The 23,501-nt window shown below is 44.1% G+C and overlaps 1 protein-coding gene across 1 annotated transcript; it reads left to right on the top strand.

The window, feature by feature from the left end:
- The first annotated feature begins 11,100 nt into the window (after positions 1-11,100).
- On the top strand, positions 11,101-15,681 carry LOC125550706 (importin subunit alpha-1b). The gene is made up of 11 exons (XM_048713778.1): positions 11,101-11,436; positions 11,542-11,638; positions 12,161-12,252; positions 12,349-12,480; positions 12,569-12,754; positions 12,837-13,000; positions 13,077-13,155; positions 13,893-14,021; positions 14,259-14,386; positions 14,495-14,866; positions 14,975-15,681. The coding sequence occupies exons 1-10, from the start codon at positions 11,209-11,211 to the stop codon at positions 14,862-14,864; spliced, it is 1,605 nt and encodes a 534-aa protein (XP_048569735.1). The 5' UTR covers positions 11,101-11,208; the 3' UTR covers positions 14,865-14,866; positions 14,975-15,681.
- Positions 15,682-23,501: the final 7,820 nt, after the last annotated feature.

The following is a 23,501-nucleotide window of genomic DNA, read 5'->3' as shown; positions in this document are numbered from 1 at the left end:
AAATGTTCAGAACGTCTGCATCTGCTCCTACAATAGGTCTGTCACCTAGCGGTGCATCAAGGACATAATTCTTCTATGCAGCAATGAGGATAATCCTCAGATTATGGATCCAATCCGCATCATTGCTACTAACATTTTTCAACTTAGTTTTCTCTAGGAACATATAAAAATTAAATGGGGAGCAACATCGCGAGCTATTGATCTACAACATAGATATGCTAATACTACCAGGACTAAGTTCATGATAAATTAAAGTTCAATTAATCATATTACTTAAGAACTCCCACTTATATAGACATCCCTCTAATCATCTAAGTGATCATGTGATCCAAATCAACTAAACCATGTCCGATCATCACGTGAGATGGAGTAGTTTCAATGGTGAACATCACTATGTTGATCATATCTACTATATGATTCACGCTCGACCTTTCGGTCTCAGTGTTCCCAGGCCATATCTGTTATATACTAGGCTCGTCAAGTTTAACCTGAGTATTCCGCGTGTGCAACTGTTTTGCACCCTTTGTATTTGAACGTAGAGCCTATCACACCCAATCATCACGTGGTGTCTCAGCACGAAGAACTTTCGCAACGGTGCATACTCAGGGAGAACACTTGTACCTTGATAATTTAGTGAGAGATTATCTTATAAAGCTACCGCCGAACTAAGCAAAATAAGATGTATAAAAGATAAACATCACATGCAATCATAATATGTGACATGATATGGCCATCATCATCTTGTGCCTTTGATCTCCATCTCCAAAGCATCGTCATGATCTCCATCGTCACCGGCATGACACCATGATCTCCATCATCTTGATCTATATCAATGTGTCGTCACATGGTTGTCTCGCCAACAATTGTTATTGCAACGATTGCTATCGAATAGCGATAAAGTAAGGCAATTATTTGGCACTTGCATCTTATGCAATAGAGAGATAACCATAAGGCTTTTGCCAGTTGCCGATAACTTCAACAAAACATGATCATCTCATACAACAACTTATATCTCATCACGTCTTGACCATATCACATCACAACATGCCCCGCAAAAACAAGTTAGACATCCTCTACTTTGTTGTTGCAAGTTTTACGTGGCTGCTACGGGCTGAGCAAGAACCGTTCTTACCTACGCATCAAAACCACAACGATAGTTTGTCAAGTTGGTGCTGTTTTAACCTTCGCAAGGACCGGGCGTAGCCACACTCGGTTCAACTAAAGTTGGAGAAACTGACACCCGCTAGTCACCTGTGTGCATAGCACGGCGGTAAAACCAGTCTCGCGTAAGCGTACGCGTAATGTCAGTCCGGGCCGCTTCATCCAACAATACCGCCGAACCAAAGTATGACATGCTGGTAAGCAGTATGACTTATATCGCCCACAACTCACTTGTGTTCTACTCGTGCACAACATCAACGCATAAAACCTAGGCTCTGATACCACTGTAGGGGAACGTAGTAATTTCAAAAAAAATCCTATGCACACGCAACATCATGGTGATGCATAGCAACGAGAGGGGAGAGTGTTGCCCACGTACCCTCGTAGACCGAAAGCGGAAGTGTTAGCGCAACGCGATTGATGTAGTCGTACGTCTTCACAATCTGGCCGATCCAAGTACCGAACGCACGACACCTCCGAGTTCAGCACACGTTCAACTCAATGACATCCCGCGAACTCCGATCTAGCAGAGCTTCACGGGAGAGTTCCGTCAGCACGACGGCGTGGTGACGGTGATGATGTTGCTACCGACGCAGGGCTTCGCCTAAGCACCGCTACGATATGACCGAGGTGGAATATGGTGGAGGGGGGCACCGCACACGGCTGGGAGAGATCAACTGATCAACTTGTATGTCTTTGGGGTGCCCCCTGCCCCCGTATATAAAGGAGTGGAGGAGGGGGAGGGCCGGCCCTCTCTATGGCGCGCCCTAGGGGAGTCCTACTCCCTCCTAGTAGAACTAGGAGCCCTTCCAAGTGCTAAGCTAACGGAATGGGTCAAGTCAATCACATCATTCTCCTAATGATGTGATCCCGTTAATCAAATGACAACTCATGTCTATGGTTAGGAAACATAACCATCTTTGATCAACGAGCTAGTCAAGTAGAGGCATACTAGTGAAACTCTGTTTGTCTATGTATTCACACATGTATTATGTTTCCGGTTAATACAATTCTAGCATGAATAATAAACATTTATCATGATATAAGGAAATAAATAATAACTTTATTATTGCCTCTAGGGCATATTTCCTTCAGGTAGAAGCTATTCCAACTAGTAGTGTTGATCATAACACCTCTATTAAGATGCTTAAAGAAGTTATTTTTCCGAGGTTTGGAGTCCCTAGATATTTAATGACTGATGGTGGTTCACATTTTATTCATGGTGCTTTTCATAAAATGCTTGCTAAGTATGATGTTAATCATAGAATTGCATCTCATTATCACCCACGGTCTAGTGGTCAAGTAGAATTGAGTAATAGAGAGCTCAAATTAATTTTGCAAAAGACTGTTAATAGATCTAGAAAGAATTGGTCCAAGAATATTGATGATGCATTATGGGCCTATAGAACTGCATATAAAAATCCTATGGGCATGTCTCCGTATAAAATGGTTTATGGTAAAGCATGTCACTTACCTCTTGAATTAGAACATAAGGCATATTGGGCTATTAAAGAGCTCAACTATGACTTCAAACTTGCTGGTGAGAAGAGGCTTTTTGACATTAGCTCACTTGATGAATGGAGAACCCAGGCTTATGAAAATGCCAAATTGTTTAAAGAAAAAGTTAAAAGATGGCATGACAAAAGGATACAAATGCGTGAGTTCAATGTAGGTGATTATGTATTGCTATACAACTCTTGTTTGAGATTTTTTGCAGGCAATCTTCTCTCCAAATGGGAAGGTCCTTACGTTATCGAGGAGGTCTATCGTTCTGGTGCCATAAAAATCAACAACTTCGAAGGCACAAATCCGAGGGTGGTGAATGGTCAAAGAATCAAACATTATATCTTAGGTAATCCTATAAATGTTGAAACTAATATCATTGAAACCGTAATCCTGGAGGAATACATAAGGGACACTTTCCGGAACATTTCAGACTCCGAAAAGGAATAGGTATGTGGTACGGTAAGTAAACCGATTCCAAAATAATTCTAATGGCAATATTTCTCCGTTTTGGAATATATAAAAAATAGGAAAATAAGAAGTACATCGGAAAGGACACGGGGCTTCCATGAGGGTGGAGGGCACGCCCTACCCCCCTGGGCGTGCCCCCCTGCCTCGTGGGCACCTCGTGCGCTTTCCGAACTCCGTTTTCTTGCACGATACTTCTTTTGGTCGGTAAAAATTCATTATATAACCTCCCGAAGGTTTTGACCACCGTATCACGCAAATATCTCCTGTCTTTGTTTCGAGCTGTTTTTTGTCAGGGTTGTCAAGGCTAGGCATCATGTCGTCTCCCTCTTCCTCCAACAATGGTGACAACGATGCTTGGCTAATGAAGATAGAACTAGAGAGGGAAGAATCTATGGAGATCAACAAGGATGAAGGGATCAAGAAGGCCACGGAGGACCAAGCTCCGGCAGCAGAAGACATCCTTCAACTTGATCACAATCTTCTTACCCCAACTTAGATCGAAGCTTTCAAGATGATTGAGTTAGCTCGTATACAAAACAAGTATCTCACACGTGAAAATATTTTGTTGAAGGAGCATATCATCGCACTCAAGGGCATTATCCACAAGTTGGAGGACCTCCTACGCTCGATGTGCGACTATCCATCATCAACAACTCCACCTTCTTCACCAACAAAGAAGAACTGAGTATCTGGTATGGGACTCCCCTTGGCAACTGCCAAGCTTGGGGGCGTGCCCCGGTATCATATCACCATCACACCTTTTATCTTTACCATTTTTCTTAGTTCGATCATTTTGGTAATATCTTGATCTAGTAGAATAAAGTTTTAGTATGATCTAGTTGTGAGTTTTGCTTTATGATCCCTCAATGTAATCGAGTGCGTGAGCTATATGATAAAGATTAGTGTTGAGTCAAGGGCTTGATTATTTTGCTATGATCTTGAGGGAATTAAATAAAATAAAAGAGAAGAAATAAAAAGAAACAAAGAGATCATATGGATCTTATGGGGAGTAATGAGCTCACATATAAAGAGTATGATGAATAAAAGTTGTTGAGAGTTGACAAACATAGTTTTGGTCATCGTTGCAATTAATATGAAGTAATAAAGAAAGAGAGGTCCACATATAAATATACTATCTTGGACATCTTTTATGATTGTGAGCACTCATTAAAGTATGACATGCTAAGAGTTGACGTTGGACAAGGAAGACAACGTAATGGGTTATGTTTTCTTACATCCGAGATAAATTATATTGTCATGGATCATCCAACATGTTGAGCTTGCCTTTCCCTCTCATGCTAGCCAATTTCTTTGCACCAAGTAGAGATACTACTTGTGCTTCCAAATATCCCTAAACCCAGTTTTGCCATGAGAGTCCACCATATCTACCTATGGATTGAGTAAGATCCTTCAAGTAAGTTGTCATCGGTGCAAGCAATAAAAATTGCTCTCTAAATATGTATGACTTATTAGTGTGGAGAAAATAAGCTTTATACGATCTTGTGATGTGGAAGAAATAAAAGCGACGGACTGCATAATAAAGGTCCATATCACAAGTGGCAATATAAAGTTACGTTCTTTTGCATTAAGATTTTGTGCATCCAACCATAAAAGCGACCTCTGCTTCCCTCTGCGAAGGGCCTATATTTTACTTTTATCTTCTACCTTACATAAGAGTCATGGTGATCTTCACCTTTCCTTTTTACATTTTATCCTTTGGCAAGCACAATGGGTTGGAAAGATCCTAATATATATAGCTAATTGGATGTGAGTCTTCATGAACTATTATTGTTGACATTACCCTTGAGGTAAAACGTTGGGAGGGAAAACTATAAGCCCCTATCTCTCTCTGTGTCCGATTAAAACTTCATACCCATAAATATTGCGTGAGTGTTAGCAATTGTGAAAGACTAAATGATAGTTGAGTATGCGGACTTGCTGAAAAGCTCTTCTATTGACTCTTTCCTATGTTATGATAAATTGCAATTGCCTCAATGACTGAGATTAGAGTTTGTTAGTTTTCAATGAAGTTTATGATTCATACTTGAAATTGTGATTGAATTGTTACTTTAGCATAAGAGATCATATGACAATATATATATATGTTGTTGTTCTAAGAATGATCATGATGCCCTCATGTCCGTATTTTATTTTTATCGACACCTCTATCTCTAAACATGTGAACATATCTTTCGATTTCGGCTTTCGCTTGAGGACAAGCGAGGTCTAAGCTTGGGGGAGTTGATACATCCATTTTGCATCATGCTTTTATATCGATATTTATTGCATTATGGGCTGTTATTACACATTATGTCACAATACTTATGCCTATTCTCTCTTATTTTACAAGGTTTACATAAAGAGGGAGAATGCCGGCAGTTGGAATTCTGGGCTGGTAAAGGAGCAAATATTAGAGACCTATTCTGCACATCTCCCAAAGTCCTGAAACTTCGCGAGAGCACGTTTCAGAATATATAAAAAATATTGAGCGCAAGAAGTACCAGAGGGGGGCCACCCACCAGCCACGAGGGTGGGGGGAGCGCCCTACCCCCCTGTGCATGCCCCCCTGCCTCGTGGGCCCCCTGGTGGCCCTCCGATGCCCATCTTCTGCTATATGAGGTCTTTTGTCCGAGAAAAAAATCAGAAGCAAGCTTACGGGATGAAACTCCGCCGCCACGAGGCGGAACTAACCTAGGGCTCCGGCGGAGCTGTTCTGCCGGGGAAACTTCCCTCTGAGAGAGGGAAATCATCACCATCATCATCACCAATGATCCTCTCATCGGGAGGGGGTCAATCTCCATCAACATATTCACCAGAACCATCTCATCTCAAACCCTAGTTCATCTTTTGTATCCAATCTTTGTATCCAAACCTCAGATTGGTACCCGTGGGTTGCTAGTAGTGTCGATTACTCCTTGTAGTTGATGCTAGTTGGTTTACTTAGTGGAAGATTATATGTTCGGATCCATTATGCATATTAATACCCCTCTGATTATGAACATGAATATGCTTTGTGAGTAGTTACATTTGTTCCTGAGGACATGGGAGAAGTCTTGCTATTAGTAGTCATGTGAATTTGGTATTCATTCAATATTTTGATGAGATGTACGTTGTTATCCCTCTAGTGGTGTCATGTGAACGTCGACTACATGACACTTCACCATTGTTTGGGCCTAGATGGAGGCATTGGGAAGTAATAAGTAGATGATAGGTTGCTAGAGTGACAGAAGCTTAAACCCTAGTTTATGCGTTGCTTCGTAAGGGGCTCATTTGGATCCATATGTTTCATGCTATGGTTAGGTTTACCTTAATACTTCTGTTGTAGTTGCGGATGCTTGCAGTAGGGGTTAATCATAAGTGGGATGCTTGTCCAAGTAAGGACAGTACCCAAGCACCAGCCCACCCACATATCAAATTATCAAAGTACCGAACGCGAATCATATGACCGTGATGAAAACTAGCTTGACGATAATTCCCATGTGCCCTCGGGAGCGCTTTCCTTCATATAAGAGTTTGTCCAGGCTTGTCCTTTGCTACAAAAAGGATTGGGCCATCTTTATGCACCTTATTTACTTTTATTACTTGCTACTCGTTACAAATTACCTTATCACAAAACTATATGTTATCGATAATTTCAGTGCTTGCAGAGAATACCTTACTAAAAACTGCTTATCATTTCCTTCTCCTCCTCGTTGGGTTCGACACTCTTACTTATCCAAAAGGCTACGATAGATCCCCTATACTTGTGGGTCATCAAGGTCCCGCTGCCGGCGGCCGTGTCCCGCTCCGTTCCGGCCTCTTCCCAGCCGTCCTGGTCTTCTCCTCGCGCCCAGACCTCCTCGTCGAACCTCGCTGGAGAACGACGTCCCGCACCTGGAACCGCTCGTCTTCGCTGCCTGCTGCCGCTTTGAACCTCGTGCCTCCGCAGCCTCTGCATCTCGTGTGCGTGCGAGCGCACACCTGTGCCCGCGCGAGGACCGCATCGCGTTGACTGAGGCCTAGCAACACCTTCCCTTCGCCAGATCCATACCAGCGGCCTCCCCTTCAACTCCTGGGCCGAGCCCATGGGTGAGCAGCCCCCTCCAGCCTCCCCTATGCACTTCTGGGCCTGCCAGTTTCGGCCCGTTGTCTGCAATTTTGCTAATTAACCAGAGAGTGCAGTTTTACAGAAAAGACCCTAGCCTTCATGCATATAATTACTCATGAACCATGCATCAGAATTAGACAAACCTTATATGTAAAATGTTTAGAATTTTGTGTAGATTAATAATTTGCAACTTTCATCTATGTTTAAAATGTTGGTTGATTAAATTTGCTTAAATGCATGCTAAAATGATTTATTTCATAACTAAATAACCGTAGCTCCAAACTTAACAAACTTTATATGTAAATGGGGTAGAAAAATGCCTAGTTTAACATGGTGCACTCATCTTGCATGTTTAATAGCTCCAAAATATGGTTTAGGTCAGATCAGTACCAAATCTAAAATATGCACATGAGGATTTTCTAGAATTGTTGCTTGTTGTTCCGGCCTCATTTAACTTGCCTAGATAGGTAGTTTTATTATTCTTCACCTCTTGCCATGTTTAATAACATTTAATATTGTTGAGTAGTTTAAACGAGAGATAACTAAATAATGGAATATGGTGTTTCGTCAATATGCAGCTCGTTGCATATTGGGCTCCATTTAACTTGTAGTGTTGTTTGTGCACTTTGCCATGCCATGAATCTTTAAACCGGACATGCATAATACTTGGTTGCGCATCATGCCATGTTTATGCTTGTGTGTTTACCATGTTGCTTTCTTCTTTCCGGGTTGCTTCTCTCGTTAGCTTTGGTTTCGTTTCGGAGTTGTGAGGATCCGTTCGATTACGTCCGTTTGTCTTCTTTATGGACTCGTTCTTCTTCCTTGCGGGATTTCAGGCAAGATGACCATACCCTCGAAATCACTTCTATCTTCGCTTGCTAGTTGTTCGCTCTATCGCTATGTCGCGCTACCTACCACTTGTTATATCATGCCTCCCATATTGCCATGTCAAGCCTCTAACCCACCTTTCCTAGCAAACCATTGTTTGGCTATGTTACCGCTTTTGCTCAGCCCCTCTTATAGCATTGCTAGTTGCAGGTGAAGTTTATTCCATGTTGGAACATGGATATGTTGGGATATCACAATATCTATTATTTTAATTAATGCATCTATATACTTGGTAAAGGGTGGAAGGCTCGGCCTTATGCCTGGTGTTTTGTTTCACTCTTGCCGCCTTAGTTTCCATCATACCGGTGTTATGTTCCTTGATTTTGCGTTCCTTACGCGGTTGGGTGTTATGGGAACCCCTTGACAGTTCGCCTTGAATAAAACTCCTCCATCAAGGCCCAACCTTGGTTTTACATTTGCCTAACAACGTATACATTTCCCTTGGGTCGGCCAACCCGAGGGTCATCTTTATTTTTAACCCCCCCTGGCCAGTGCCTCTTTAAGTGTTGGTCCGAACTAGGCGATGTCCGGTGCCTCCTGGGCAACCAGGGTCTATGACATCCCGACGTCTTGCCCATCCGGTGTGCCCTGAGAACGAGATATGTGCAGCTCCTATCGGGATTTGTCGGCACATTCGGGCGGTCTTGCTGGTCTTGTTTTACCATTGTCGAAATGTCTTGTAACCGGGATTCCGAGACTGGTCGGGTCTTTCCGGGAGAAGGAATATCCTTTATTGACCGTGAGAGCTTGTGATGGGCTAAATTCGGACACCCCTGCAGGGTATAAACTTTCGAGAGCCGTGCCCACGGTTATGTGGCAGATGGAAATTTGTAAATGCCCGGTTGTAGAGAACTTGACACTTGACTTAATTAAAATGCATCAACCGCGTGTGTAGCCGTGATGGTATCTTTTCAGCGGAGTCTGGGAAGTGAACACGGTTCTTATGTTATGTTTGAACGTAAGTAGTTTCAGGATCACTTCTTGATCACTTCTAGCTTCTCGACCGTTGCCTTGCTTCTCTTCTCGCTCTTTTTTGCGTATGTTAGCCACCATATTTGCTTAGTGCTTGTTGTAGCTCCACCTCATTACCCTATCCTACCCATAAGATTAAATAGTCTTGATCTCGCGGGTGTGAGATTGCTGAGTCCTCGTGACTCACAGATACTTCCAAATAGTTGCAGGTGCCGAGGATACCAGTGCAGGCGATGCTACCGAACTCAAGTGGGAGTTCGACGAGGATCTGGGTCGTTACTACGTTTCGTTTCTTGATGATCAGTAGTGGAGCCCAGTTGGGACGATCGGGGATCTAGTATTAGGGGTTGTCTTCCTTTATTTTGGTTCCATAGTCGGACCTTTGATTGTATTTGGATGATGGATGAATTATTTATGTATTGTGTGAAGTGGCGATTGTAAGCCAACTCTTTATCCATTTCTTATTCAGTACATGTGATTGTGTGAAGATTACCCCACTTGCGACTAAACCATCATGCGGTTATGCCTCTAAGTCATGCCTCGACACGTGGGAGATATAGCCGCATCGTGGGTGTTACAAGATAAAACCTCATTTTTATTCTCTTTCCCTAGCAACCGATAGATTCGACTATTTCCAAACTCCGGTTTGGACGCGTACGGAACTATGTCGGTGACAACGTAGTTTTGGGGTTAGTAGTGCCTTCCATTTGGCTTCCTGTGAGTTTGACACATCACTTATTATGAAAGTGCTACACCGTGTGCTCTTGCAGGACATTAATCTCACACCTCCGGCGAGCTCAACCACCAGAGTCATGCCTCCCTGCGCGTACCACCCGAACCGTAGCACCATCACCACCAGAATCACACCCCAACGAGCATGCCCCACTTCTCCCTACCCACCCACAAACATCATCGTCCAATCAGACCCACGAACACCACGCTCACCCGCGCGCTGCTGCAAGGCCCGACGGTCGGTGCTTCAAGGCCAGCTCATGCTATGGGTGTAGGTTGGGATGTTGCAAGGAGGGCGCGGGTCGCCAGTGATGACGCGAGCCCATGTTGCGTGCGCGAAAGGACCTCAGATGATGCTGCAAGCCCATGTTGCGAGCGTGGCAGACCCGGTAATGCTGCGAGCCCATGCTGCAAGCCGGGTGGACCTCCGATGATGTTGCGAGCACAAAATTATGAACCTGCGCACTTCTACGAAACAGGCAACGATGTTGCGAGCCTACCGAGGCATTGGTCGCCGCAGATGCGAGCACGGCGAGAATGGGGTTGTGACCTCGTATCACAGGAGAAAGTGAGGAACATAACACACTACTCCATCCTTCCATCTATATAGGGCCTAATGCGTTTTTCAAGACGGTCTTTGACTATTGACAAGATTAATAGTACATGATATGCATAATGTGAAAATTATATCATTGAAATCTCTTTTCACATACGAATTTGACGGTGTGCTTTGTGTAAGTTGCATGTTATATATTGTTGCTCTAACATTTGGTCAAAGTTAGCCACGAAAAACGCAGTAGGCCCTATATAGATGGAAGGAGGGAGTACATAGGAGCAGAGAGGCGATGTGAGGAAGAACACGACATCACGATCGAACGCCTGGCATTGATGCAATCAGACGGCAGGGTGAGATCCTGTTTTGTCCTCCCCTTACAACCGACGCCTAGCGCGGGAATTTTAAATTTTGATATTAATGTGGTTCGAGATTAGCAACTTTGCATTAGGCCCTATATAGATGAAAGGAGGGAGTACTCCATTCGAAATTTTTTGGAGCATGTGGGTGAGTTAGGATCCCCGCAAAACCAGCAAGTAGCAGTAATAACCGTCATAAAAAGAACAAATAGTACCGCAAACTTGCGAGCCAAGTACTCCAGCCTTTCAAAATTCAAACTCTCCAACTATTTCCAGATGTACCCGTGCGATACCGTGTACATCCAGCTCAACAACCGTCATACTCCCAACTTTTCCTTTCGTGCCCCTCCTGAGCACCTATAAAATCCCCCCACCTCGCCCACACATCTCCCCCTCCCGTTCCCCTTTTTCGAATCGAGCCCAACCGCATCGTGCGTGCGCACCCCCACTCCTCCCCCCTAGGGTTTCGAGGTTCTCCGACGATGTCGCTGCGGCCCAACGAGCGGGCCGAGGTGCGGCGCAGCCGCTACAAGGCGTCCGTCGACGCCGAGGACGGGCGCCGGCGGCGGGAGGATCAGATGGTGGAGATCCGGAAGAATCAGCGCGACGCGAACCTCCAGAAGAAGCGCCGCGACGGGTTCCCGGCCGGCGCCGCGTCCGCTGCCGGTGGCGCGCCGCAGATGGGCCACTCCTCGGCTCTCCAGCAGAAGGTACGCCCCCCGTCCCTCGTTTTCTCTCTCTCGATCTGGTCTGTTCGTAAGGGCTCTGATTGGGGATTCTCGATCTGACTGTTTCGGATCTGTGTTCGCGTGCAGCTGGAGGGCTTGCCCGCGATGGTGCAGGCGGTTCTCTCGGACGACAACGCCGTGCAGCTCGAGGCCACCACCCAGTTCCGGAAGCTGCTCTCCATCGGTGAGCCTTGAATTTACATCTGCTGATGTCTCTGGAGAATATTTTTTGCCCTAGTTGAACTACAAGGGATGAAATTAGGATGGTTTTGGTGAAATCGTGGATTAATAACCCGAGAGGTCTGCCAGTTCTAGATTTGCGTGTGGGCTCGTCGCTAAACCACCAGTATAGGTCTTAGTTTACTTGCGTATTAGGTGGGGGCAAAATCAATTACTTGTCCCCATATTACTCTCTGAGATTTAAAATTCACTGAACGTGTCAATTCCATTCATCTTTTGGATGCTCCTGCACCGTATCATAGTTTTCGATTTAACTGTTGCCTTTTTAAATCAATGTTCTGCTGATCTTCTGAGTCAGCTGTTTGTCGATCTAGGTAACATTGTTACAGTAATGTGATCCTGCAATGCTTATGAAAATAATAATTAGGGAAACAATGGATGCTTGTTTTTTTGGCTTACACCATTTGTTGAATATTCAACACTGATTATTTGGTTCGCCTGCTGATATGTTGCTCAATGTTTGTAGAGCGAAGCCCTCCAATTGAGGAAGTGATCAACACAGGCGTGGTGCCTCGCTTCATTGAGTTCCTCACACGGGAGGACTATCCCCAACTCCAGGTGAGAACAATCCTTATGATGAAGTTATGTTAATTTATTGTAGTTGCATTTAATCACTCAAAGTGGCACATGTTTACCTAATTTTTTCTGTTACAGTTCGAGGCTGCATGGGCGCTCACCAACATCGCGTCAGGCACATCAGACAACACCAAAGTGGTGGTTGAGTATGGTGCTGTGCCCATCTTTGTCAAGCTACTCAGCTCTCCTAGTGAGGATGTCCGCGAACAGGCATGAGAACAACTCAGAAGTTTTTTTTTTCTTTTAGAGGCTTTACGACGTGATGCTAATGTTGTATGTTTCATATTTGTATTTTCAGGCTGTTTGGGCTCTGGGGAATGTTGCTGGTGACTCTCCAAAGTGCCGTGACCTTGTGCTTGGAAGTGGTGGTCTGTTCCCTTTGTTGCAGCAGCTCAATGAGCATGCCAAGCTCTCGATGCTCAGGAATGCCACATGGACACTCTCCAACTTCTGCCGTGGGAAACCACAGCCAAATTTTGAACAGGTTTAATTCTGTGAAGTTGTCTCACTGATTGAACTTGCTATAAAAATGATGCTTATGAGTTGATCTGTGTGTGCTTGGGCAGGTCAAACCGGCTCTCTCAGCACTGCAGCGCCTTATCCACTCTCAGGATGAGGAGGTGCTAACTGATGCCTGCTGGGCTCTCTCGTACCTTTCTGATGGAACTAATGACAAGATCCAATCCGTGATTGAGTCTGGTGTTTTTCCTCGGCTTGTGGAGCTTCTCTTGTAAGAGCATTTTTCATGTTCACCTTTTCCCTCAGCTACATATGGTTGATGTGCTAACTCCTATTATTTGATTTAGGCACCCTTCGGCTTCTGTTCTCATTCCAGCTCTGCGCACGGTGGGTAACATTGTCACTGGTGATGATTTGCAGACTCAGGTCAGATCATTTGAGGGCTGTTCTCTTTTTATATATTACCTGCTGTTACTTTGATGATTAAAGCTGTAATTCCTTGTTATCCATGTGGTAGTTAGTAGTACCTTGGGTATTTTACTGTGTGTCCTCAAATGTCTATAAATTTTAACATGACTTATAGCTCATGAAAGTGATAAAATAACTAGACAGCTATTGTAAGTTCTACAATGTTTGTTTATGTCGGAGCTTATTTAGCTATGTTGGTTGTTGAATTGCAGTGCTGGTTCATGGAATTTATGATTCTTAGATGTGTTTTGTTGAATAGCAGCTCATTTATTTAGCTTTGTTGGTCCCTCTCTTTTCATAATTTAGATGAATTGTTTGATAATTCTTTTTCCTGCTGTGTATAATCAATTCAAACTGCCAAGCTGGATTGTCATCTGGCTTCTGTTACTAAAATTATATTTGGTTCTGGTGTCCCCACTGCTGGCAATGTATGGCAACTGTTTTAAATGATTGTTGCTATGACTCATGTGAGCATGGTAGATGAATGTGCTATTAGTATTTATCTATTTTTCTGTCCAATGCTTAGTTATTTTGATCTACTTATCTATTTTTGCATAAAGGCTTATTTGATGAATACATAGCTGTTCACATGCATTAGTTAACTAGGTTTGTAGTACCATACCTGTGTTTGCAATTTCACTTTACCTGATATCTTGTTGTTCTGTGTTTGTATTTAATAATTTATCTCGATGCAGTGTGTCATTGATCACCAAGCACTTCCCTGTCTCTTGAACCTCTTGACTACCAACCACAAGAAAAGCATCAAGAAAGAAGCATGCTGGACAATCTCAAACATCACAGCTGGTAACCGGGACCAGATTCAGGTTTGTGCCCTGTGTTGTCAGTTTGTATAGTGATATTCTCTAAAAGGAAAGGCACTGGCTTGTATTGCTTAGCACCAATTCCACAATCCTGTACATCCAACCTTGTTTTGAGAAGCCAGTTTCTCTTTTTTCATTGTCATCTATATAAATTAGCAAGGGATCCATTGTTAATGTTCATGCTTGAGTTGTTTTCTTTATAGAGCATACCACAGTTCTAATTTTTTTGTTTGTCTCCAGGCTGTTATCCAGGCAAACATTATTGGTCCGCTGGTCCATCTCCTGCAAGGTGCTGAATTTGACATTAAGAAGGAGGCAGCTTGGGCAATTTCAAATGCCACTTCTGGTGGAACACATGATCAGATTAAGTATGTGAACTTCTGTTTTTTGCTTCTGTTTGTGCTTTGTTATTGTTACTAGTACATATTTTCATGCTGGTATTCTAATATCATTTGTCTGCATGAAATGTTGAGCAGGTATCTTGTTGCCCAGGGTTGCATCAAGCCGCTCTGTGATCTGCTCATTTGCCCGGATCCCAGAATTGTAACAGTTTGCTTGGAAGGTCTTGAGAACATCCTGAAGGTTGGGGAGGCAGAAAAGAACCTTGGAGCAGGGGATGTCAACAACTATGCGCAGATGATTGATGATGCTGAGGGACTGGAAAAGATTGAGAACCTTCAGAGCCATGACAACACAGAAATATATGAGAAGGCAGTGAAGATGCTTGAGTCCTACTGGTTGGAGGAGGAAGATGAGGTCATGCCCTCAGGTGATAATGCCCAGAATGGCTTCAACTTTGGAAGTCAGCAGAACTCGGTTCCATCGGGTGGGTTCAACTTTGGCTGAAGGTATGATATTTCTCTTGAGCCATTCAAACAAATTTAATGGTATATATGTGTTGCATTGGGTCGGTCATGGTGGTCTGGTCGGATTCTGATGTTACATTATTCATGCAGATACCCGGTTGGACGTGTACCTTAGCTACTTGCTTGGGACTAGTCAGATTTGGGGAGGTCTTTGTCGTTCGAGTCATTGTTGGGTCCTGTCGGTCTGGTCTCAAGCAGTCGTCAAGTCAGTCTAAGCAGGGTCAGTCCTTGGGCTGCATCGTCGGTGGTGCAGCTTGGTCAATGGTCAGTCTTCAAGGTCAACCGGTCGGATCATTTGGGTTCTGCCTCACCAGAGGACGTCCAGAGCCGCATGTGTTGTCGGGAGAGTCGGGTTTTGCCTCCTAATATAGCTTGAACCAAAATTATATTGATATATCTGTGTGAGGTAAAAAGAACCTTGAAAGATAGGGTTTTCACGGTTGTTGGTTGTGTCGGTTTTTGTCAGAAGTGTTTCTGTGCTGTATTAACTTGTCGAAAGAGTATGGAGCACACCTTATAAACATCAAAAGCAACTGGGTTTTGGGAGTCCCATGCTGGTCTATTCGTTGGTTTGTTGTATGTTCAAGTTTTTGTCTTGTCAGTCGTTTCCACTCTGTTTGGAGATTGTTCCACGTCTGTCTAGCGAAAGAGTAGTTGTATCACCCTGTGGTGATGAGTTTGAGTATATGGTTGGAGAGCAGGGTTTAAGTTGGTTCCCACTTTTACTGCGGAACCTGGTTTAGTGATGTATGATTACGGTCATGGAACATAGACGCAAAAGAGGAAATTCTTGGTTACATTGCCCATGGTCCTATTGTTTTTTCTGCACTTCTCTTTATGTTACTTCTTTTGAAGGTCTATATATGAAGCACATTTTTTTGACCTTTGATTGTTTCTGGTCGTGCCTGGTGTATTCGATCATTGCATCTCACCTGTATCCAATCAATCACGGATGATGATTGGCGGCCATGTGTGGATGGAGGTCGCTCCGCTGGATCCGGTCGGTATCATACGTCATCTATACGTCATCCGCCACCTCTCCCACAGTCAGCGACTGCCAAACCGATTTGAGCCAACTCCCTCCTCACCCGATCATCAGTCCCATGGCGTGCAATGAAGCTTTCGCCTGATGACGTCCTTGAACTACACAAACACTATCAGTTTGATGTGGTTAACAAAATATTAATCCCAATCATTGAACTAACGCGTATTTTGTCAGAAGCGTTGGCAAGCTTGGATAATGCCATCACTTCTCATGCAGAACATTTTCTCAGAATCCCCATAGTTTAAGAGCAGTTTTGAAAAAGGCATTTCTTTGTTTTCAAAACTATGAATCATAGTTTAGCTCATTTTCATGCTTAGACTGACTTAATGGCTATTCCATTCCCGAGCTCGCCCCCACCCTCACCGCCCTTGTACTGCGTCGCCGGTGCCGCCGCACGCTGGTCCGCGATGGGCTCGTCAATGGTGTGTGGATTGGGGATATCCACGGCACCCTCGGCCCCAGGCAGTCATCGAGTACGTAAGCTTGTGGCGCAAGCTACAGCTGGTCGTCCTCTTTGATGAGCCTGATCGCCTCATCTGGAACTGGACAACCAACGGATCCTACACCGCCAGCTCTTGCTATCGCGCGCTGTTCCACGGCTCCACCGCGCCGCCATGCTGGAAACTTCTCTGGAAAAGCTCGGCCCCTCTTAACAACAAGGTCTTCCTCTGGCTTGCTTACCTCGACCGATGCTGGACCGCAGAGCGGCGTGTGCGCCGCGGCCTATCCACCGACCCTACCTGCATTCTCTGCGACCAGGAGGTGGAGTCGATCGACCACTTTCTCGCCGGCTGCGTGTTTTCTCGCATCACCTGGCACGAGATTCTCTCCTGGTGCCGTCTAGTCGCCCTGCCGCTTGATGGCACCGCGAGCTTCTTCGCATGGTGGACCGCGGCCGCGGAGGCCTCCCCTGGCTCTTTGAGAAAAGGCCTCAACTCCATCATCATGCTGACCGCCTGGGCAATTTGGAAGCATTGCTATGCGGCCATATTCGACGGCCTTCGCCCCTCCACCGAGGTCCTGATCAAGAGCATCAAGGACGATGCCCACCTTTGGGCCAAGGCGAGCGCCACCGGGATTGCTAGCATCTTACCTGTAGCTTGACCCCCTGCTTCGAGGCTGAGCATCCTCTCCCTCTGCTCATCGCTGCGCCCTCCCAGACACCGGCTTGTGTACGTCTGCAAGGGTGCACCCTGTAACTCCCTGTAACTTCTATTTCTTCTCTATCAATGAAATAATACGCTGCTAAGTGTATTCCCCCCAAAAAAATGGTGTATCAGAACGGTTTATTTGGTACAACAATATCTTTTTGCCTCTGGTTTCACATGCTCCCCTAATAGTGCAATATCCAACAACATGACTTTTTCCTTATATCGTCAACTGACCTAGCAGAAAATATGCTCCCCCCTGTGGTTCATTCTACTCCCTTTATAAGGAGGTGATGCAATATTTTGTGCTCTTATATTATTCTAATATGCCGAAGAACCAACCATTAATCTTTTCAAGTGTTTTCAACATAGACAATGGCATGCATATTAGGTTTATTGCTTCTATGAGATATAAAAATGGAGCTGCATAGGCTCGTCAAGGTATTAGTTTTCTCCTTTCCTTTCATTTCTTTCTTGTGACTTTTTCAACATTAGTTGGATCAACTAAATTAAAAGGGGTGAAACATGCTATGCTTTCTTGCGTACAACATCTGGACATACATAGAATACAAATTAGGAAACTAGTATTACTAGGTATATCATGAAACATGCTTACACAATATACGCCCTCCTTGCCAAATTAAATTCTATATAGCATTATTCAAAAAACATACTTTATAACCAAGTTTGTAGAGAAATGTATCAACACTTACAAACACCAAATCAAAACCATAGATTGATCACCTGAATCATATAATTATTTCTTCGCGAGCCACAAATTTTCCAAGAAACATAGTCAACGTACTATCTTCAAGGCCATGTGGCGACTTCTCTGGGGTACTGGGGTACTTGTAGAACCTTTAGGAAAGGAAACACAAACGTAATTTTGGGTCCTGTAAATGGTATCAACTAAAAATGGAAATTGTTTGGTTAATCTAGCGTAGAAACAACCCCCTTGCAAGATCCGCGCAATGACCAGTGGCATACCGTCGTTTGTTGTCACCACCGTCACTCTCCAGGGCAATCACCACAACAATCCGTGAGTTCCTCCTCCTAGATCTTCCCGAGTTGGATGCTGATGTCTGGTTTCATGGCGTCAAGCGGTCGCTGCATGCTCCACGCCGTCATCTTCAAGCAGGCCGTCCGAGCTTACCCTTATGTAGAGCTTCAGATGGAGCAGAAGAAGGCAGTTCCTCAACCTTAAAAGCAGTCTGAGTACAACCTCTTAAAAACGCCCGGGTCGAAATATGTCTTTAAAAAATTAGTAGATGTTACCAAAGGGAGTGGGGATACGCAAAAAGGAAGCGACTCATAGAATGACATGCAAATAGAGCTCTTGAACATTTTCGTTAATCCATGAACAAAATCTATGTACGTAGATACATGGATCCGTACATCTTAATCGGAAAAGAATCAATAGAAGGAAGAAGAATCTTATGAAAATAGCATGGAATAAGGTTTGATCCTATTCATGGGATTCCGTAAATATCTCATTTCAAAAATCAAAACAATCGGGACTTTGTTTGAACACAGTACAACGCAAACGCTCATATATACACATATACTCACCTCTATGAACGCGCGCACACACACATCCTACCCATATGAGCATCTCTGAGAGACTGAGTCGACATATCATCTTGAGATTTTATAAAGTCACCGTGAGCGCCTCATAGTCGACAGGAACGTCTCGGACTTGAACCTTGATGGGCTGGGGATACCACTGTTCACCTAACCATCTAACCGGTTGGTTCGCGTCAATGGCACATTTGGTTACCTGCAATTAGGTCCGTGCAGTGTAAAAGTGGTCCGTTTGGTAGCCCGTATTAACTGTTTGGCCTGCACAACATGAATCTTAAAGCATCCCGTTAGGAACGACCGAATTGACCGTTTCCCTTAGCCATGCTCGAATGATGCAGGGGAGGGGACCACGGCGCCGAGCTTGCACGTGTCTCTGAAAGTGGGGAGGGAGGAATATGTGAGAATACCTAATGATTTCCCTTAGAATATTTTTAACTGAATATGTGAGAACGAATTTTTCAAACCAACAATTTTGATGTGTTAATTCTTCACACCCTAAAAATCTTCATGATACAAAGGTGATCATGTCATCGCAATATTTGGCCATGATTCGATCATGATAATATATGCATTGGAAATTAGAATTAAGATGACCAACCCATTGCAAAATTTATAAGTAATGGGATGAAGAACACACTTTTTTTAGCATAATCATCTAAATTCTCAAGCCACACTCTAGTCTCTATCATGTCTATGCTTCTTGCAATAATTTTCATTCCTAATTTGCATTCTTTCACAAGGTCTATGTTCTTCACAAGAATTGACACGCTTATAACCTTATAACCTTTTTCTCAGAAATTTATCATGACTAGTGCAATCATCATTAGCATTAATGACATTCATGGAAAGCATACTAATAACATTTAATCACCTCTTTAAATTATTCCTTAAATACATCTTCATTTTTTGGGTTCAAATTCAATGTTTTCAGGATAAACTTTGTAAGGATAACCAAGTGCACTCATTTTCATTTTGTTTTTAAACCAAGCTAGTGCAATAAAAACAAGAAAGTAAAAATCAAAATTGCAAGATCTAAAGAAGATACCTTGAAGCACTTCCCTCCCCGACAACGACACCAGAAAGAACCTGATGTTTACTACATAAATTTATTCTTGTAGACTTTGTTGGGCCTTTAAGCGTAGAGTTTTGTAGGACAACAAAAAAATAATTCCATAGTGGATGCTCTAAGTTTTATCAATCCACAGGAGGTGTAGGATGAAGGTGATCTCTCTGGAACAACCCTGCAATCAAATGCAAGCGATCTCTTGTGTCCCCAATGCCTTCACTGGCGCCACTTATGAGCCAAGGCCAACTTCAATGCTCAAAGCCCGCCACCAACATTCGCTCCAAGGAACCCTGGAGGGCAGCCAAGCCGCCTCGCCTAACATCGACTAAGGCGATGGTTCACCTATGTCCTCCGAGACGTGCTCGATCGTCTGAACCACGTAATTGCTGAAGAAGCCCAGGAGGAAACATACGTCGTGCTTGGTACTCTGGTCCATAGATCTCAATCATGACTTGCATTTATCTTCGAATGACCTCTAGGATTGTATCTTCCACAATGCGGAAATAGTCATCAATGTTGTCGGTGGATCATCTATAGGCAAGTACTCAAACATCTGCGACACACTTCATCAAAAGGATCACACTTATTTCTTTTGATGCACTCCTCCTCAGTTTAAACCCTGAATCATGCTCCACAATAAATTTTGCACTGGTGTTGAAGAGACTTCGGTGCATCCAAAATCGCCGCCGAAAATACTTCTCCAAATAGGTTGAATTGGGCGCAAAGTAATCATTCATAAGCTTGGCATAACCCACTGCTCTACCTCAATTGATGTACGAGCGATCGAACTATGATCCTAGTCTCGGTCGCGGAAGGTCCTCCTGGACCATCACGACAATGGCCATTTCAAAATCATCATCGTTTTCTTCCCCCCCTTGGACGAAGAGTCATCAAATAACATCTTCCTTAACCACTGCATCTACACTATACAATATTCCATGTTGAATTTGATTGCAACAAACAGCAAGAACAATGAAAAAGCAAAATAAATAAATAAATCTTGCCTGTGCAATTCATCCAATGCTATGCGGGCGGAGGAGGTGAGAGCCTCGACTGGCGACACTGAGGCGACACCGAGGCTATGGGTGGACAGAGGGTTGTGGGATGGTCTGCAGGCTCTGAGGAGGAAGAATCTCCTCCAAGCCGTGCTCGCCGGTGGCTGACTAAGCTCACCGCGGTCAAACTCCGGCTTTTCAGAATTCGCTAGTGCAGGCACGTCTGGTGCCGCCTAGATCCTCCGTGGGTGCACAAAACCAAGCTCGAGGGTGGCCTTTTTCGTTAATGAGAGCGTAGCAACGACATGGTAGATATGGGGTAATTCCAGCAGTGGCGTCACCGACAAGCGAATCTAACTTGGCCCGAGAGGACGACAGGGTGTCGACGAGCGTGCAAGGTGGTCGGCAGGGAAAAGTCCCGTCGGCGTGAAGGGCGTCGAGCAATATGAAAGCACCGCATGAGAGGAAATTTTTGTTGAGAATTTGTTGTGGCCGCTCAAATTTGAGAGCCGACGGAGGGTTCTCCTCAACTTTTTGAGGAGTTAAAAGCTAGGTGTGGCTTAACTCTTAAAAACAAAATCTTTTGAGGAGTTAGCCTTTTAGGGGTTCGGCTAGCGACACCCTTAAAACTTCTCAAAGCATCTCTAGCCCTTCTCCTAAAATTACTCTGTAAAAGCTGAAAATATAGGAGCGACAAATATCTCATACTTCGCCTATAACCTTTTAATAACTATATAATACAAAAACATACATGTCAAACTTTTTGCGGGTTGTTCCTATAGTGGAGCAGCAGGTTTTACTCCTCCTTTCCCTCTAAAAAGGTCAGAGGAAGTTTCCTTCCCCATCCCCTACCTTCGCTGTTGTTGATTTCTTTGGCCACGTCATCCTAGCCCATTCCTTGCCACACTGCTGCCTATCACCCCCCGCCCCCTCGACCCGAGGAGCTTCAGGCCGTGCAACCTCACGCCCCCCTCTAGGTAGTGCGGCCTCTGGCCGGCAACACATGCATGGGGTTCAACGAAATGGCCAAATGCAATTATTTTTCATTTCCCTTGTTCTTTTCATTTTCTCTGCAATAAAGTGAAAGTATCTTTGTTGTGGATTTTTTATGCAAAAATAATTTGTGAATTAGCAAAAGAAACTTACTTTTTGGAATATTTAGGGGTAGGTCTAAGTCCAAGCCTCTCAACCCCCTTCAACTTTCTTTAGAAATAAAAGAGTTAAGTTTTACTCCACTAGTTAGTCAAAAAAGAAAGAGTTCAAGTTCTAGAGAACGGGCCTATGACAGTAACCGAAGAGTGAGCAAAGACGCGTCGCCGTGGCGCGGACTCAGACAAACTCTAGTGCATTCCTTTCCACGGCAGGCTTCTCAAGTTGACTAAACAAAAGCTTGTATTAAGCCATACATGCGCATCAGACTAAACAAAAGCTCCCCGGCGAATCTTTTGCCGGGACAACGACACCAGGGAGAGGGAGGCGTGCTCTGCTTTTGGCCTCGCCTTTCCGTTTGCTCTCCCCCCTGTTTTGTTATGATTTGGTTATTATTTTTTCCATTTAAAGGTTGGTGCCCGGCCTAACCACAGAACTAAGCTTGTGTTTTATGCTTAGGCCTTTTGCTCTGGGGCTGATGGGTGGATGCCTGGGTTGTTCCATGGAGGGTTGCCCGTAAAGGCGGGGGACAAGATGATTGGGTGGAAGAAGAAACTTCCATTGATCTGTTCTGTCCCTTTTCCGGCTGGATTGCTTTACATTGTGATAAACTGGAATACATTATGCAGGAATCATGTAGGGGCACATAACAAGTGCACGCTTGAATCTTGCAGTGATCGGGGAAGTGGGGGCACTTGTACCGTTTACTGAGGATCTAGGCCATTATTGCTTTAGCTTTTAGGAGCAGATTGTTAGTACCTACTTTGCAATTAAGATTTTGCACCTTCTCCTTCTTTAGTAGTCCAAGTAAAGAAAACATCCTTCTGTTCAGCAGTTTCGGTTTCCAAACTCCAAAGCAACTCCTCCTGGCAGGGCCTCTTTTCCCTTGCTGCCTGCTTCCTTCCGTCTATTCAGTCCCGTGTTTGACACCTTGCCCCTCTCTTTCGTGTTGGTTGGTGTTTATGCTTCCTACATGTTTGAGCTGGTCTTGTCTAATCACTTCTCTATTTTTTGTTAAGGATTTTCTCTCTTTGGTTGTGTAGTGTATGGACCAGGTAAATATTGGTAGATATGCTGGTAGTTCTTATCGGTCGGGCCAAAGTAGACGGCCAGGTGGGTGGATTGGTACATCATCTTGTTGATGGTGGTGTCTCCATACTACAATATGCCGATGATACAACTCTTCTCATGGAACATGATTCGGCAAAGGCTAGAAATATGAAACTTGTACTATGTCTTTTCAAATAACTGTCGGGGTAAGATCAAATTCAACAAGAGCGAACCGTTCTTTTTTGGGCATGCCAAAGAAGAACAAGAAACTTATAGACAGTTGTTCGGATGTGAATTGAGATCTCTACTATTTAGTTATATGGGAATACCAATTCATCATCGAAAATTGACCAACAAGGAATGGAAGCGCATTGAGAATAGATTTGAGAAGAAGCTAAGCTGCTGGAAGGGCAAGCTCATGTCTTATGGGGTAGGTTGATTCTGATAAATTCGGTGCTTACAAGCATGTCGATATTTGTATTATCTTTCTTTGAAGTATCCGTGGGGGTACGGAAAATGTTAGACTTTTATCGAGCACGCTTTTCTGGCAATGCGGTGAGATTAAAACCAAGTATAGGTTGGC

The sequence above is a fragment of the Triticum urartu genome, chromosome 1, assembly GCF_003073215.2.
Source record: "Triticum urartu cultivar G1812 chromosome 1, Tu2.1, whole genome shotgun sequence".
Taxonomy (NCBI): domain Eukaryota; kingdom Viridiplantae; phylum Streptophyta; class Magnoliopsida; order Poales; family Poaceae; genus Triticum; species Triticum urartu.
Note: the sequence above shows the minus strand (reverse complement) of the source record. Positions and strands in the feature narration are given on the sequence as shown.